We start from the raw sequence: 19,296 nt of genomic DNA, 5'->3' as shown, positions 1-19,296 counted from the left end.
CACCATTTTCCTAACAAGGAAGATATCAGAGAGCATTTCAGATCTGTGGAGTGAATGAGTTAGCAGGCATTAATTGATTTGCAGGCAGAAAAAATTCACCAGATTGCTTAAAAACCTCAGCTTTGGCCAGCTAAGAACTTGCTATATTCAACTGGACGTATAAGAGAATTTAAGTACCTTTATCTGCTCTTTTTTTTTCAAAAAAATACAGTATTTAAATTGATTTTAACTGTGTGAAAGGAATATTAACTGAACTGGAAGTTAGTCAGTGTTTGCTGAATTTTGTTATTTGCTAGTAATTACAGGTGTGGGGGTAGTCACATTCTTTGATTTCCTGTCCTTGCCTATTTAAGTGGTACAGTGTGAAATATTTTCTGCTTAAAAACCTCAGCTTTGGCTGGCTAAGAACTTGCTGAATTCAACTGGACGTATAAGAGAATTTAAGTACCTTTATCTGCTCTTTTTTTTTTAAAAAAAAATACAGTATTTAAACTGATTTTAACTGTGTGGAAGGAATAGTAACTGAACTGGAAGTTAGTCAGTGTTTGCTGAATTTTGTTATTTGCTAGTATTACAGGTGTGGGGGTAGTCACATTCTTTGATTTCCTGTCCTTGCCTATTTAAGTGGTACAGTGTGAAATATTTTCTGCTTAAAAACCTCAGCTTTGGCCGGCTAAGAACTTGCTGTATTCAACTGGACATATAAGAGAATTTAAGTACCTTTATCTGCTCTTTTTTTTTCAAAAAAATACAGTATTTAAATTGATTTTAACTGTGTGGAAGGAATATTAACTGAACTGGAAATTAGTCAGTGTTTGCTGAATGTTGTTATTTGCTAGTAATTACAGGTGTGGGGGTAGTCACATTCTTTGATTTCCTGTCCTTGCCTATTTAAGTGGTACAGTGTGAAATATTTTCTGCTTAAAAACCTCAGCTTTGGCCGGCTAAGAACTTGCTGTATTCAACTGGACGTATAAGAAAATTTAAGTACCTTTATCTGCTCTTTTTTTTAAAAAAAAAAATACAGTATTTAAATTGATTTTAACTGTGTGGAAGGAATATTAACTGAATTGGAAGTTAGTCAGTGTTTGCTGAATTTTGTTATTTGCTAGTAATTACAGGTGTGGGGGTAGTCACATTCTTTGATTTCCTGTCCTTGCCTATTTAAATGGTACAGTGTGAAATATTTTCTGCTTAAAAACCTCAGCTTTGGCCGGCTAAGAACTTGCTGTATTCAACCGGACGTATAAGAGAATTTAAGTACCTTTATCTGCTCTTTTTTTTCAAAAAAATACAGTATTTAAATTGATTTTAACTGCGTGGAAGGAATATTAACTGAACTGGAAGTTAGTCAGTGTTTGCTGAATTTTGCTATTTGCTAGTAATTACAGGTGTGGGGGTAGTCACATTCTTTGATTTCCTGTCCTTGCCTATTTAAGTGGTACAGTGTGAAATATTTTCTGCTTAAAAACTTCAGCTTTGGCCAGTTAAGAACTTGCTGTATTCAACTGGACGTATAAGAGAATTTAAGTACCTTTATCTGCTCTTTTTTTTTCAAAAAAATACAGTATTTAAATTGATTTTAACTGTGTGGAAGGAATATTAACTGAACTGGAAGTTAGTCAGTGTTTGCTGAATTTTGCTATTTGCTAGTAATTACAGGTGTGGGGGTAGTCACATTCTTTGATTTCCTGTCCTTGCCTATTTAAGTGGTACAATGTGAAATATTTTCTGCTTAAAAACCTCAGCTTTGGCCGGCTAAGAACTTGCTGTATTCAACTGGACGTATAAGAGAATTTAAGTACCTTTATCTGCTCTTTTTTTTCAAAAAATACAGTATTTAAATTGATTTTAACTGTGTGGAAGGAATATTAACTGAACTGGAAGTTAGTCAGTGTTTGCTGAATTTTGTTATTTGCTAGTAATTACAGGTGTGGGGGTAGTCACATTCTTTGATTTCCTGTCCTTGCCTATTTAAGTGGTACAGTGTGAAATAATTTCTGCTTAAAACCTCAGCTTTGGCCGGCTAAGAACTTGCTGTATTCAACTGGACGTATAAGAGAATTTAAGTACCTTTATCTGCTCTTTTTTTTTCAAAAATACAGTATTTAAATTGATTTTAACTGTGTGGAAGGAATATTAACTGAACTGGAAGTTTTCACTCTGCTCTTCAGTTAGTCCCACCCACCCTCCCTGTTTTTGTTTTGGTGTTAATCTTAGTGGCCTTGCAACTGCCCGCCCCTCTTGTAAATTTGTGTTTGGATACTCCTTCTGGGCCCATCTCATTTGCTCACTCAACTGAGTGCAGTGAGATCATATTCTGATTTCAGGCACTACTACTGTGTACAAAGAGAGCATCTGGGAAACAAAAAAAAAATGTAAGCTTGTTTCCTGCCTTTCCTGTTAAGTGGTATAGACTAGTTGTAGGCTTCTGAGCCCCCAAGCCCTTCTGTGTTGGAGGGAAGCCTTAGTCCCACCCACCCTCCCTGTTTTTGTTTTGGTGTTAATCTTAGTGGCCTTGCAACTGCCCGCCCCTCTTGTAAATTTGTGTTTGGATACTCCTTCTGGACCCATCTCATTTGCTCACTCAACTGAGTGCAGTGAGATCATATTCTGATTTCAGGCACTACTACTGTGTACAAAGAGAGCATCTGGGAAACAAAAAAAAAATGTAAGCTTGTTTCCTGCCTTTCCTGTTAAGTGGTATAGACTATTTGTAGGCTTCTGAGCCCCCAAGCCCTTCTGTGTTGGAGGGAAGCCTTCTAGCTTAGTTTATTTCTTATAACTACCCAGTTTACTAGTTTCAGCACTCAAATCTGTTTCTTTGATCTCAGCACTTGTTCAGAAAAAAAAAAAGAAAAAAAAAATTCATCTGCTTTTACTGTACTTGTGTTTCTACCTACTTTTTTACTTTTGCATCATCTTAAAAGTACCCAATTGTATTTATTACTGCTTGGTGTAACTCATTCTAAGCCTTTTGGTTTAAACACTTGGGCTTCGGACCAGTTGTTTTGCACTGAGAGGGTTTGTGGTCTGCACTGTAGTGGCAGAACAGGTAGCTTACAGCCTTCTAGGTTGGGAACTGCTGATTGAGGGCTCAGTGTCTGTATTCTAAAAGTGTATTAATTCTGGTTTAAGCACTTGGGCTTTCAGGCCAGTTATTTTACATTAAGAGGGTTCGTGGTCTGCACTCTTGTGGGAGGAGAGGCTGGACTCTACCCTTCTGAGCTGGGAATTTCTGGTTGAAGGCCTATAGTGCATGCATATCTGAACTGCTTCTTACTGAAGTTGGTGCGCCTTGTTTGCTGTGGCATAGACTGGATTCGGGCCTGCTGGATCTAGCTTTGTTTGTGTAACTTGAGCACTAATCCAGGCATTCTCTAAAGTATTCAGTTGTATTTATTACTGCTTGGTAGTAACTTGATTAAAGTGTAGCTATCATTCTAAGTCTTTTGGATTAAGCACTTGGGCTTCAGACCAGTTGTTTTACATTAGGAAGGTGTGTGGCATGCACTGTGGTGGCAGGACAGGTAGCTTACATCCTTCTAAGTTGGGAACTGCTGATTGAGAGCCCAGTGTCTGTTATTCTTAAAGTGTATTAGTTCTGGTTTAAGCACTTGGGCTTCAGGCCAGTTATTTTATATTAAGAAGGTTTGTGGTCTGCACTCTTGTGGGAGAAGAGGCTGGACTCTGCCCTTCTGAGCTGGGAATTTCTGGTTAAAGGTTTATAGTGCCTGAATATTTGAACTGTATCTTACTGAAATTGGTACACCTTGTTTGCTGTAGCATAGACTAGATCCAGGCCTGCTAAATCTAGCTTTGTTTATATGCTTGTTGTTTGTTTGCTTGTTATTTCCCTGGAACGCTAATTCCACCCAATACGCGGCTTCTCAGCGCTTCTGTGGATCACTAGTGATATCTGCATTTCTTACTGTACTTATTTCCTTGTTTCACTTGAAAGAAAGTTACTGTTTGTCGTTTTTGCATTTAAATTACCTGTAACACATTGCACTTAAGTTACCTGGCACTTGCTCACTAAAGCAATTATATAAGTCAGCACTAAAAATTAAAAGCACTACACCCTTACTCCCCACTGGCCCTGGTTTTCAATTATTAAGGAATTACCAATATTATTCTAGCATGTCCAAAGGTCAGTTGTCAATCTCCTCTCCGGTCCAGCTGGTGAATCTGGGAATCTTGAGGCAATGTTACAACTGCCTCATGTACACAGGCAACCCTCTCCTCCTCCCAACAAATTCCAACACATGTGAGAGATGCAACCGTATAGCCAAACTGGAGGCTAAGCTCTCTCAACTCAGTACTGGCATAACCAGTCAGGAGGAGAAGGAAACCACACTCACTACAATTCCAGTCTCACATAGACCTACCACGACAGCAAACCAAACACATAATCACACAAAAACATACTCGGAGGCTCTAAATAAAGATCTGTCAAGCAGCAGAGACCTCCAAAGCAGACACCCAAGCAGCCGCTACCCCAAAACAAAACACGTACAACACATATCTCACAAAGCCAGTGTGCCGAACAGTCACAGCCCTTAAGACTAAACAACACACCTGATATACTTGTAATAGGTGACTCTATCGTCAGGCACACTGACGTCCTGCTCACCAGGCTGAACAAGGAGAGGGTCACGGTGAGCAGCCTGTCGGGCGCTGGGATCCGCCACATAACACAAGAACTCAGGTCACTCCAAGGCAAGTACAAATATGACTCAGTCATTGTCCATGCTGGTGTGAATGACCTGAGACGTACCTCCCTGGACTACATGAAAAGAGACATAAAGGAGCTCTCTGAGCATGTAGCCCAGGCCGGTATGACCCTGACCTTGAGTAGCATCTTAACCTCACCAAGAATGATGCCACAATATGAAGACAAGATGATCAATTTCAACAATTGGCTTAAGTACTGGTGTCATTCAAAGGGGATCCAATGCCTGTCAGCTTGGGATGATATGCTCGACAAGCCACGATGCTTCGCTAGGGACAGCTTGCACCTGTCACCCCTGGGCTTTCGGATATTGGCAAAGGCTCTTGCTACCCCATAGTGCCTTTTTAGGCAAGGCTCAAAAGACAAACCCACCTCCATAGGTATCACAAGGGATAAGAAACTAAGAGTAATGCTACTCAACGCCAGAAGTCTAAACCTCAAGATGCACGCACTCGAAACTCTCCTTAGCATGGAGAACATCGATATCTGTGCAGTAACAGAAACCTGGTTCAGGGCTCCGAGAGCACCCCAGCACTACCAGGTTATACCTCATACCATGCTTTTGGCCCCAAAACTTGGACCGAACCACAAAAGGAGGGGGAGTATCGATATTCATCAAAGATACCCACACCTCCAGGTTGGTGGCAAAGCACGAAGCATCAGAGACTATCCATGTGCAACTAACAGTGGGTAAAACTGCCTTCCAGTTTATAGCCTGCTACAGACCACCCTCCCAAACCCAGGAACCCCACTCGGCCTTCCTGAGAACACTGAAAAATATGAAGGTCTCTCCAAACACCATTATATTGGGTGACTTCAACTACCCAAACATAGACTGGAAGCATTACTCTAGCTCCAACACCCTAGCCCAAAGGTTCCTAGAATTTATAAACTCAAATGCTATGGAACAACTTGTTACCACTCCCACAAGAGGGGAAAACATACTGGACCTGATCATCACCAACATGGGGACTTTATGCTCCAGACCAGAAGTGTATCCCTCACTGGTAAGATCAGACCATAAACTAATCTCACTGGATATTCACATCCCGACCCCACCCCCTGCCCAGAAAACCACAGTGAAAAACTTCTCTAAAGCAAATTTCACACTCCTCAAAACTGAGGTGGAATCCTTCAAAGCCCCCGGGCCTGTGGAAAATACGGCCCAGACCGCAGAATCCTTTATAAACGCATTCTATGAACACCTTCAGGAATGCATGGATCATGCGATCCCAAATAAAACCAAGACCCAATCCTCCAAAGGCAGACGTCCTGTCTGGTGGACCCCAGCCATAAACAAACTATACAATAGAAGGAGGAAGCTACTAAATGATAGAGCAAAATCCCAAAAAGGGAAGGCATCATTGATCAGTATTAGTAAAAAACTACGGGTACACATAAAATTGTCTAAGGCCAGCTTTGAGAGAAAAATTGCACAGGACACTAAGGATAATCACAAGGCTTTCTTTAGTTATGTTCGGAACCTGGGTCGGAATTCCCAAATATGCTCAGAATTAGTCCAAAATGACAAAAAATACACCGAACCCACAGACATTGCCAACATCCTAGCTGACAGGTTCAGTGCAAACCCCCCCCCCCTCCCCACCAAAAGGGCAAATATCTATCCCAGCAGAGTGCTGCCCCCCTGACATTTCAGATGCTCAGGTAAGAGCCGCCCTCTCCAAAGCAAAAAACACAGCATCAATGGCACCAGACAATGTCCCGGGCTGCGTCCTACATGAACTCCAAGAAGAGCTAAACCCAAACATAAAACTACTGTTCAATCTCAGCCTTACTACAGGATATGTGCCCAAAGAGTGGCGTACAGCAACAGTGGTCCCTCTCCATAAAGGTGGTGCTTCAACGGATCCTGGAAACTATCGCCCCATAAGCCTGACTAGCTTGGTCTGCAAAGCTATGGAAAGGATCATCATGGACCTCATAAATAAAGATATTGGGGACCTACAGACACTGGATCCTACCCAGTTCGGCTTTGTTAAGGGCAGATCCTGCCTCTTAAACCTGGTTGATTTCTTTGAAACAGTCACCAAGGCCATTGACGAGGGGAAGGTAGTCCACACAGCCAACCTGGACCTCGCAAAAGCCTTCGATACAATACCCCACTCAGGCATTATAGATAAGCTCACCAGCTTAAATATAAACCCCTATGTCACTAGATGAATTGCAAACTGGCTCAAGGACAGAACCCACATGGTTAGAATTGCTGGAGCCATGTCAGACTCCAAACCAGTTACAAGTGGTGTCCCACAAGGCTCAGTCCTGGGACCTCTCTTGTTCGGTATATATTTCTCGGAGGTACAGGCCAACACGGAAGGACTGTGGCTGACCAAGTTCGCACATGGCTGCAAACTGGGCGCCATAATCGACTCTCCAGCCGACACAAGCATCCTCCAAAAGGGCCTCATAGAAACAGACAACTTGTGCCAGAGCCATGGCTTCAAGCTAAATGCCAAAATGTGTATAGTCATCCACTTTGGCAAAAACAAAGTGCCCACAAATTACCACATAGGTGGTAATCCATTAAGTACAGAAGAAGTAATTAGGGACCTGGGGACCCAAGTTGATAGCAATCTCTCATTTGACAACCACGTGGCCAAAGTGGTTAGAAAAACATTTTATATAGCCCACCTAATCATGAAGGGATTCACATCTAGATCAGGGGATGTCATCATGCCTCTTTACTCATCCCTCATCAGGCCCATAATTGAGTACAATGCCCCTTTTGGGATGTACCTTACCAGACACCTGCAGCAACTGGAAAGACCCCAAAAGTACCTCACCAAGAGGATCAAAGGGCTCAAACAGATGCCATATGCTGCCCGGTTAAAGAAACTCCAGCTCTACTCAGTGGCATACCGCCTGTTCAGAGGCGATCTGTGCCTGACGTATAAAGCCATGTCCAACCCAGAATTAATGGACATGCTGCACCTCAGAAATTCCAAATCCCATCGAGCTACGCGCTCGAGAGACTTGAACCTCAGCACTGAAATAAATAGGACATGCTGGAGGGACAGATTCATAACCCAGAGGCTCCCTTCACTCTGGAATAAAATCCCAGTCCAGGTTAGGCAGAGTCCCTCATTGACTCTCTTCAAGAGGAATCTTGATGAGTGGATGGGAGATCGTAGGTTTACCCCCGGTATCACTTCTGTGTCACTGTTAGACAGAGGCTCAGTATACTAACCTCGAAAAAAGGCATAGCAAAATAAATTTAAAATGGGTGGCGAAAGCCAAACACATTCTGGCTAGGCTTATAAATGCCCTAGGGCAGATAGCCTAGTATGAACCTATGAACCTATGAATATGACAACAGAGGGAAAGACTCTGAAGGCCAGCCAAGAAATGGTTATAATAAAGTTATCAAATTACATCTGGTATTTCTAACTTGTTTATGTGTGCAGAGAAATATTTCTGAAGAGAAACAGTAATAAAGTTTGTTATTCTATTTCTTTTTAATTTTGTTTTAGGACCTGCAGCATGGTTTTGTTTACCATATAAAGATAACAGTCATGTCAGTGGATGATAATCATCTACAAAGTAGCACTAAGTGACATCTACTGGTGCATTAACCACATCTGGTGCTAAGGCTGGGAAAGTAAGCTAAAGAAATTTGCTTACTTACACAAGTCATTCATAAAACATTATTTTGAGTAATACCCTATAAGACTTGAAATGATAAGTTAATATCACCTGGCAGCAGAAACCAAAAGGTATGGATAATAACTTTAAAGGATCTATCACCCTCTGATGTTTCTGATTTGTGCATTTTTCCGTGGCAAAAATACTTAACTTAAATTGTGCTTCATACTAGAAATGTCAGAATGTAAACTGAGTAATTCTAAGTAAAATATTTAACTAGATGAAAGTTTCCAAGTCTTCACTGAAAACAGGCACGTGGTGCTAGTGGGTCTTATTGTGTTAATGATGACTAAACAAACATTTAAACAAACAAATATAAAAGTATTTCTTTATTTGCATGCTGCATGAAATGTCTAAGGAGCTTGAAAGTTATCTGTTTGCATATGTTTCCTAGAATGAAGGACAGAGAGAGAGAAAGAGAGAGAGAGAATGTAATATGGACAAGCAAAGAGATCCATATGCATTTTATATAGTCTCACATGTCATATGCGGAAGTTATAAAGAAAAGGAAAAAGATAATAGGTATTCTGTACAAAATGATATTTCACATAGGTAGAGTAGGCTGCTAGATATACAGAGGGAGACGAGAGATACATATATGTGCATACATGACATGGCTACCTTTCACCCTCTTTACCAGTGAATATTATGGCTATAGAAAGGGAAGGAAAATGAAAGCAACACCAACAGGTATATATCTTACATACTGGTGGTCATCATGAAGGATGTCGACACTTCCCCAAATATCAAACTTTCTTCATGCAATTATTAAGCTTTGTGATAAATAATATGCATATGTACATACATGCATACATATATACATGCACACGTATGAAATTTGAAATGTTATTTATACTCGTTGCATGAGAATGTACTACAAATTAATGTCCACTATAATTTCGGAAAAAACAATTGAATAAGTACCTTGTTTGGAGATGCTAGGGATGTCCTCAAATGTCAGTGTCCGTAAGGATGGTCTCCAGAATGCATAGGATTCTACTAAGGCTTCTAGACCCATTCTGGAAAAAAAATCAAGTAATTTACTTCTTCAGGGTATTATAAATATCTAAACTGTGAAATAAAACAGCTGTTTATTTCAAGGTTCAGTGTTAAAAAATACACTGTCCCTGGGATTCAACACCTGCATTAAGTGCACACTGTTCTGAGTAAACAGACAACACAAGCAAAACTCACACCTTCTTCCTCCTAATTTTAGTTTTCCTACTGATTTTCTTATAGCCTTAAATATCAAGGGGATTCATAAAGGTTACCACAAAGTACAGACTACATGTACACTTAGCATAGTCATTCAGAGTGAACAGAAAGCACAAAAAATGTGGTAGGGATGTTCTTGAATACAAATCGTGTACACTTGCTGTAGACATTAATGAAGCCAGCCTATATCATTCTAATATTCACGTACACAATCTGTGCTATTTTCAGGTGTTATTTATTTTGTAAGAAACTATTGTAATGTAGATGTAAAACTCTGCATTTAGACGCAAATGTTGGAAACAATACAAAATTTAGAAATATAAAGAGACATTACACTTAATAATACATTTTGTGACATTTTCCAGTAGTTTATATGCTACCATGTAGCTTGCTGTCATGTGTTGTTAAGCAGTCAGTGCCATTAATATAGTACAATCTTGACAAACAAGCCACCTTTGCATGTATTACAATTACCTGATAAACGATGCCATAAGTAAGTCCTCTGTGAGACAGTGACTGTAAAAATCCACAATAAGTTAGCGAATGAGAAACCAGCATTCTCCATTCATGGATGTTAGCATAAGTGAATCTAAAAACACATGCAAAGAGGTTAACTAAAAACTTTGAGCAGCGTTCAGTATTAATGCATTTAAATTATTTTAAAAGCAAGTATTTCCATTTAAGATTATTCTCATGTTAGTATTTTCATGATGTGAGTCATTAACGCAGAAAACATGCAATAGTGTGAAAGGTGAATAATGTGAAGTGCACAAATTACTAGAAAAGCATGCAAGAAAGTCAGCATCTTCTGCGGCACTTTTCAGAAATTAGCTTGAAAAGGTGATCAAATCTAGTTTGCTTTGCAATGGTTTTCATTCAACAGATGATCCACAGACATGCTTACTCAATCAGTCACACAAGTTCTCTGAACAATAAAAAAATAATTTCTTTTCAGGTGAGGAATTTAATGTTTACTATATCGTTTTTCTGTCCATATTCTATAGCATGTTGTGACAAAAGGTATATTACTGAGGACAGAAAAATGGATGAGACACATGGTAAAACTGATCGCCATTCAAGTGTAATTATGCATGGGCCTGGACGAACCTATAAATAAATTAAAATATACATGTGTATGCGTACAAAGAGAGCACACCTCTGTCACTGTGAGTTACACTTTCTTACTGGTTAGAACATAGTAAAGTCTACAACTGCACTAAATCTTGTGCATAAAATACATCAAATGCTCTGCATGGATGCAAAATTAACCAATAAATATCTGCTAATAAGGGACATGAAGTATGAGCTAATTCTAGGTTCCAAATGTTTTCTTCTAATATAATTGCTTTCACACTGCTTTTAATGAGGGATTGTAGTCCTTAAACAGGAAAACATAATAAAATCTTTATTAGGTGGATTTTAGGCACCAAAAATGATTCCAGTTTCTTTAGTAATGAAGACTGTCCTCTACATATTAGCACTGAGATAAAAGCCACCTCCCGGAGGGTATAACCTAAGTGATAATTTACACAAGATGCTCTCAGACCCTGTCCCCATTTCCCATTTAACACCCCCTGGCCAGCAGTGTCAAATGGCTGTGTTTATTTAACAAACAGTTTGCTTTTCCTCATAAAGTTTCAGAGGGGAATAGTTGTGTATGTCCCTGAGTTAAAATGTTTTATAGGGTCAGTCATTAGGGCATAGCTAAGAAAGCAAACCCTGTTCTCACCATATAAATTTCTGTTCTACTCAATGCATCCCACCAGAGGACACTTAAAGGAAACATAATAATTACTATAAAATAGCTTGTGAGAATGTAATGTTTCAGAAAAGGATTTTTTATCCTTTTCCCTTTGGTGCAACATATTATTTTTCTTTATATATTTTTAAATAGGACTTGATTTGATAGTTTTCATGTAGTACAAAATCAGTTATTTTAAACAGTTTCAAAATCACTTGTTCTGATACAAGATAATGCCTGAATAACTTCCTCCACTAAATTGTTCTGCAAAAAGACTCATCACGATACTATAGTACAGCTACAAATGTTCAGTTTATGACTAAACCTTCAAAAGAGGCATTTGTATATGGCATAATGCATGAACAGCTTTCATCTGTATGTACATTTCCCAGCAATCATTTCCTCCTAATCAGACTGGAAGAATACTGTTTAACACATATGAGAATTTAGATGAGGCCTGAGTGAAAGCATTGCCTTTCTCTGTCTTTTGTGATTATGTCCACATAATCAGAAAAAGTCCACGTAGTGCAATAAATTAATGCCCTATCTGACTCACAGCTTGTCTGCTACTTCCCAGGAAAGAGATGACATCAGCAATAATTTAAAGAAAAGGCTTAGGGTCTGGAAGACTATTCCCATAAACAGAACATTCCATAGATGAGTTATGATGGTTAAGAAATCATCACATATGGTGGAACCATAATATCAACAGGCTTTATAATAAAAGGAAAAGAATTTTGACCGAAAGTCAGAAGAGCAATGCATAGAATGTTAGAGCCCTTGTCACTGACATAAACAAACAACTCAGGAGCTTAATAAAATCCACAAAAGCCAGGTTTGAGATTAAAATAGCTACCCAAGCCAAACAGAATCAGAAAGAATTTATAGTTACGATCATAATCTCAAAAACACAACACAGCAATGTCCTGAGCTGATTGTGAATAATGCTATCTGCACTGAGAATGAAGCTATAGCGAAATTATTTGCTTATAAATTCAGCTCTAATTTTACCCCTTTCTTCTCTCCATCTGTTCCTGAAGTTATATCTGAAACTGGTTTGCCTTCAGCTATCACAGAAGACCAAGTCCTAAAAATGCTATCAAAAGCTAAAAGTACTGTATTGATGGGTCCTAACAATATCCATGGATGCATCTTAAATAGCATGAAGCATGATTTAGCCACACCTCTAACAACATTGTTCATTCTCAGCCTCATTACAGGATTTGTACCAATCAATTGGAGAACAGCTATAGTCATTCCCCTGCATACGAGAGGACGTTCCACAGACTCAGGCTATTACAGACCCATAAGTCTGACCAGCCTCATATGCAAAGCCACGGAAAGACTTATCATGGAATTAATCAATCAGGACAAAGAGAACCCCCAAACTCTGGAATCACAGTTTAGACTCATCAAAAGCAGGTCATCCTTATTCAACCTAGTCATTTCTTTTGAAAAGGTTACCAAAGCAATGGATGAAGGCAAAATAGTACATACCACATACCTTGACCTGGTGAAAGCTTTTCACACAATGTCCCAATCAGGGATCATACAAAAGCCAAATAAACCAATATGTCACCCACTGGATTGTTATCTGTCTCACACATAGGACACAGATAATCAAAATAGGGGAAGTTACCTCCACATAGAGACTAGTCTCCAGGGTTTTGTGCTGAGACCTCTCCTGATTGGCATCTACTTTGCTGAAGTAACTGCCAATACAAAGGGCTCTGGCTGGCTAAGTTTGCAGATGACTGCAAGCTAGTAATCAATCATGGACTGAAATTAAATGTCAAAAAAATGCATTATTATATTCTTTGGGAAGCCATCTACCCCAGAGAACTTCCACATTGACAAAATGCTCCTAATAGCTGACCCGGTTGTTCAGGATTATGGAAATGTTGTGGACAGTGACCTAAATTTTGACCAATATGCATCTATCATTGTAAGAAAGTTCTTCTATATTGCACAACTTATAAACAAAGGGATTGCGGCTAGATCCAGGGAAGCCATTGCCCCACTTTACTCAACCATTAGGCCAGTCATTGAATATAATGCCTCTTTTGGCATGTATCTGTTCAGACACATGCAATAACTGGAATGCCTATATAGATACCTTACTAAAATGATATAGGTCTCAAAACCCTGCCACTATACTCCATATCCTAGAGACCGCTAAGAGGTGACCTGTGTTTGGCATACTAGGTGTCCTCCAACCCATTACTGATGGATTTGCTGCTCATCAACAAATCAAATGACATCAGAATTACTCAGTATAGAGATCTAAAACTCTTCTGCAACATCAACAGAATAGTTTGGAGAGACAGGTATATCTTGCAGAGGATACTGCTGCTGTGGAACAGACTCCCTAGCCACTTAAGACAAAGTTCATCCCTCTCCATATTCAAGTATAAATTAGATCTATGGGATCTTTGGATAGGAAACAGTAAATGTATCCCAGGACTGCCCCCCCCCCGTACTGCTTATGGACAGAGACAGCTCCTAATTGCTTTATCCCATACATGGATCCCCTCAAATTATTTATGATATGACCCTAGTCATTCTCACTAGGAGTAATATATAATTATTGGCCATAGGATGACTAAGGCCAGTCTATAACCAAACGGGATAGGTTACTTTGACCACCAAAAGGGAAACTGGCAAGGCTTAAAATGGCCCACAAGGGCAGCTAATCTAGTACTTACCTATGAACCTATCTGTGATTATGCAATAAAGGAATACCTTTTGCAGCTCTTGAAGTCTGTTCTCTAACAGAAATATAGTAATGGTGATGAGCCTCTGATGAAGGACAAGTCAGAAAGAAAATCCAGGAAGCAAAGATTGATGAATTACTCATGAAATGAATTATGATATTATTCTGCATTTGTCTCTAAGTGGTTTTGGTGGCCTTTATAAAATCCGAACTCCTGCTTTAAAGAAACGTTTCTTAAAAAGATCTATTCGTAACTGATGTGAAGACTTAAAAAGTTTATTTAGCAGATATCACTCTGTGCAGGAATACTGTTTATCCATTAATGTAGACTCTGGTTAAATGTGTCCTGATGTACAGTTTTATTTACACCCTGACTACATCAGATAATCTTATTGTATTCATTGTCTTTTTTGTGGATCAGCATACTCATTTGATACAGCACTGTGATTTACACACAGACTGTGAAAGTCTTTGTGGGGAATTCACTTTCCAGAGGTTATGCAATTATTGTCCACTAACCTTTAGCATGCAGTGTCCCTGACATTGGAAAACTCCTACACATAAAAGCATGCAGAAAAGATGTAAAAAGATTTTCCCAAATGGGGTACTTATCTGCCAGTCTGGAAGCCAAAACAAATGGCAGGAGTTACAAGCACTGATGTTTTAAAGAAGTGCAGCTATGCACAGAAATGAATATGATTCAGGTGAATGCCCCTCTTATTCAGAATCATAGCTAAGTGATCAGCTGACCTTTGCAATTTCCTAAAGTGAAATGCTCTTTTTGACTTAAAGTTGTGGACCAACAAAAAATAAAACTCAGCTGCACTCCTGCCTGTAACTATAGCAAATGGCTTGCCACAGGCAGCTTAATGCAGTTACACACAGTCACTCAATGAGCACTTCAGTTCAGTGCTTCACCCATGACTATGAAAACCGCATTGTCATTCCTGGTTTATAACTCAATGCAGGTACTGCACTCTCACATCATCAGCACCTACCTATAACTTCCCACAGCTTGAGCCTAGGGCAGTTATCCCTGTCCCCCCCCCCCATTTCTGCTCTTATATCACAGATGTAGGGGCATCCACCTAGCCTCCAAGCTCTTGGGTTGGACATTGAGCCTTCTGCTGCAGAAGTTCCTTATGAGAAGATACTGCAACAGTGGATTATGCAGTGAACATTTATACTTTCTTACATAAGAGCTTAGCTTTCAGTGGATGCAAAAATCAACCTCATTCAATTGTTGTCTAATCGTTCTACAATGTATTGGGGGAACTGTACAAGAGTAAAGTAAGATATAACTCTAAAAAAGGAAATCTAGGCAACATTTCAGAAATAGGCTCTGACAAATAAAGCTCTGCTCCTAAAATTATTATATGTGGTAATATTTGTGAAAGTACACAGTATTTGGTACTACTAAAGGCATAACCACCAGCTAAGATGTTCTAGAAGATGACCCTAGACTCTGAAATATAATTTATTGGAATGGCTATGAAGATCCTTAGTAAAAAGCTTTACCCTTTCATTGATACAGATATAGGCCCATCTAGACACCAACAGTTGACCATAAAGACAGGGTTGCAGCCTTCAATCTGGGTCCTCAAAGGAAGAACAAAGATCCAATATGGTTTCAAAGAAAGGTTTAGGCTGAAAGTACTGACACAGAGAGAAAAGAATAGAAAATAGGGTGACATTTTGCATCAAGTTAGTCTAACAAAGAGAAATATGTAAATACCCAAGCAATCCAAATAGGAACAGAAAGTTTAGTGTAGCTATAGTTTGACTATAACACACACGCATACACACACAGACACACATATATATATATATATATATATATATATATATATATATATATATATATATATATATATATTGGGATTACCGTGCCCTGGCCCAGAAATCAAGGAGCCTCAATTCTCACCACTAATACCAGGGAGGTCATCTCCTAGAAGGAGGAAAGGATAACTAATACACACAGTAAAGTACAATTTCCCTTAAGTGCACAGAGAAAATACCAGTCAGTCTGGGGCTGGTTGTTCCCTTGCTCACCAGGTCCCCAGTAAGACTCCCCACTGGCACAGCTATAGGGTCCAGGTCTCAGCCTAGCTGGGCAAACTAAAACCTCCAATACCCTCTCTGTCCAACCAGTGCTTCGTGTCCCTGCCCAAGCAGCTGACACAACACACATACACTTTGAGATAAGTATTTATACAACTTCACAGACACTCCTGGGAAAGGCTGAAACAGATTCTCCAGCTGTGCCCCTCTACCCAGACCAATCAGCTAATGATATCAGCTACTAAAAGACCCTTAAAAGGGTGTCCAGTTATTACTGTGCAATATTATTATCCAATGGTAATGTCACTATTCAGTTTAGGCTTATTGGAAGGGCTTAGACAGTAAACTCTATAAATATATAATGTACTCTAAAGCATACTTTATCTCTACATAAACTAGTCACAGGTAGACGGTTTTAAAAAATATTTAATGATAAATAATTAAAACACAAGAAAAAACTACTACACCACAGATATATCTAAGAGTTCAGAGATCACACAGAAACTTAAAATAATACAGTAGGACAGGTCTGATTTCAAAGAAAAATACCTAATTAATCTTTACTAGCTTTAACTATTCCTACAAGAAATCACAGTGCTAGAAACTTACATGTGAGCTTAGGCAGAGTGCTGAGTTAGATATCCAAGATCAAAATGCCCTCAGTCTCTTGTGAGAAATCGTATTTAAACATTACTAACAAACATGTCTCTAAGGCCCTCCCAAATTACATCAATTTTGACACTTAGTCTGGAGTTCTCAGGTCACAAACTGCATTATTTAGCAATCTAACACCTGCTCAGAAACTTACAACAATTAAGTCATTTCACATGTATTCTCTAACAGAAACCAGAGCAATAATGCACATTCCACATCTAAATTCTGGTCAAAAACTTTAGCCTTAAAACAATGGGCATGAAACCTTCATCCAGACACACTTGAGCCGAATTCTAACATGAAAGGGTCACAACATGCTTCACTGGGCCAATAGAGTACAATGTTGCCACCTATTTTGTAGTTCCACATTTCACAGTATTCTTTTATACTTAAGAAAACATGCCTGTATTTTACATTTATTTAAAAATGCCAGAATTATATATCAAATTCTATTTGACTAGGGTGGCAGCCTTTGCCCATCTCTCCCCAATTGTCACACACACATATATATATATATATATATATATATATATATATATATATATATGTGTGTATATATATATATATATATATATATGTGTGTATATATATATATGTGTGTATATATATATATATATATATATATATATATATAGGGTCTATATTATATCATTGAACGCTTACAAAAGCGAACACTGATTGATCGACCTAATTTAAGCGAAAGCTTACAATCTCGAACTGTCAGATCAGCGATTTTTTTCCCTGGGAAAAAAATCGCTGATCCAAAACACATACACACAACACAAGCACACCAAACAAACAAAAATCCACACACATACACCTAACATCTGATACCTAACCCTACACTAAACTATGCACACACCACTAACTACCCACTTACCTTAACCCAAACCTTAACCCTAAGATCCATCACTATCGCACACTCACCTTACCCCCTCCCTAAGCCTAACTCACTTAAATCTGCCCTAACCCTCATGTCCACTCAATCGCACACACACCTAACCTGAGCCCTAACCCTAACTCATCTAAATCATCCTAACACTCACATCCACACAATCGCACACTTACCTGAATCCGACCAGTAACTTTCCACCATAACACTGAAAATACCGAAGCAACAGAAACAGACAACTGAATTCTTTCCCTGGGAAAAAATTTGAGTTTCTGCTGCTTCGATATTTTGCAGTTTCACGAAAATAAGTTCGATCAATCAGCATTCGCTTTTTTAAGTGTTCGAGGATATAATATAGACCCTATATATATATATATATATATATATATATATATATATATATGTGTGTGTGTGTGTGTGTGTGTGTAGAGTTAAATATAGATATGTATGAGTGCCTCATCAAATATCGAATGCTTGGAAGAGTGAACACAGAAACAGAGATCATTTTAAATTAAAATCTATAATGATTGAAAAATACAAATAGCAAAACTATTTTTTTTGTTGGGGGAGGCAAGTCCCCTGCACCCCCACACCCCCTACTAGAGATACAGCAGAAGAGTAAGGGCAAATTTCCTCACCCCACTGCAGCACATCTCATACAAAAGGCAGCCAGCTAAAATAAAGTTAAGAACAACATTTGCTCATATCAGTGGTCACTCTTATTTACAGCACTACTCACTCATATGAGTATTTGTTGTTTTGGTCTGACTGACTAGATGGAATTAAATTTGGATATTACAGTATATGCAGACGTTAATGATGCAAGTAGATTTCTTTTTTTATTCCAAACACTTTTACTGAATTATCACTTGTGAAACAGGCAAATTTACAATAAAAGTAATCACACTATAATTACCATAACAAACATTTTACTTTCCATATATTGCTATATGTCATAAAACTTAAGCAACATTACATAAATTGTTCAATTCCTGCCCTTCTTTTCTTTTTTTATAAACAAGAAAAATCTTTATTAAACCACCACTTACTACATAGGCAATCATACAGTCATACAAATGAAAACAAACCACAGTGACACAATCCTAGATGCAAGCATTTTATATCACAATCCATACTGACACACTCCCAGTTGCAAACATTATACATCACTTATTCTCTACCCGGTCTTTTTCAAAAATTACATAGCTCATTTAGGTCCTGCCACCTCTTAAACCTCATTCCTCCCTTGTATGTATTCTTCCCACAATTCCCATTTTCCTATGTAGTTTGTTCCTACCCTTTTCTAAAGATCTCATTTCCAGTTGTTTTATGTCTGTTACTATATCCACTACTTCTTGTATAGTTGGTTTAGATTTTGATTTCCATTTTCTAGTAGTTGCTTTTTTGGCAGCCACATTACTAGATACAGCAAGGTCTTACCATGTCTAGGCAATTCTGATTCTGTATCATAGCTCAGAAAAATCACCCCCCTCGTTAGACCAATCTGCGCACCCAGCATCTCTGACAGTGCATTTCATGAAAATATATATGGGCAGTACATTATGTTTATATGCCATAGCTTTTGTTCATAATGTTAAGTAATTCTTTTGCTTTATCTTGTCTCTGCA

General features: G+C 38.7%; 1 protein-coding gene across 2 annotated transcripts in view; it reads right to left on the bottom strand.

Annotated features, from left to right (window-relative positions):
- The window catches only part of TBX18 (T-box transcription factor 18), a 264,470-nt gene that overhangs the window by 25,690 nt on the left and 219,484 nt on the right, over positions 1-19,296 (bottom strand). The window contains exons 7-8 of one of the 2 annotated variants that reach the window (XM_044065929.1): positions 10,082-10,196; positions 9,317-9,411 (exon numbers count right to left, since the gene is read on the bottom strand). In XM_044065929.1, coding sequence (XP_043921864.1) covers positions 9,343-9,411; positions 10,082-10,196 — 184 coding nt within the window. In that variant the 3' untranslated portion in view covers positions 9,317-9,342. The remainder of the gene's footprint in view (positions 1-9,316; positions 9,412-10,081; positions 10,197-19,296) is intronic. The other variant, XM_044065921.1, reaches the window with a different exon arrangement.

The sequence above is a fragment of the Protopterus annectens genome, chromosome 1.part0 (assembly GCF_019279795.1).
Source record: "Protopterus annectens isolate FY-2018-M chromosome 1.part0, PAN1.0, whole genome shotgun sequence".
In the NCBI taxonomy this organism is placed as follows: Eukaryota; Metazoa; Chordata; order Ceratodontiformes; family Protopteridae; genus Protopterus; species Protopterus annectens.
This window is presented reverse-complemented; position numbering and strand designations above follow the sequence as displayed.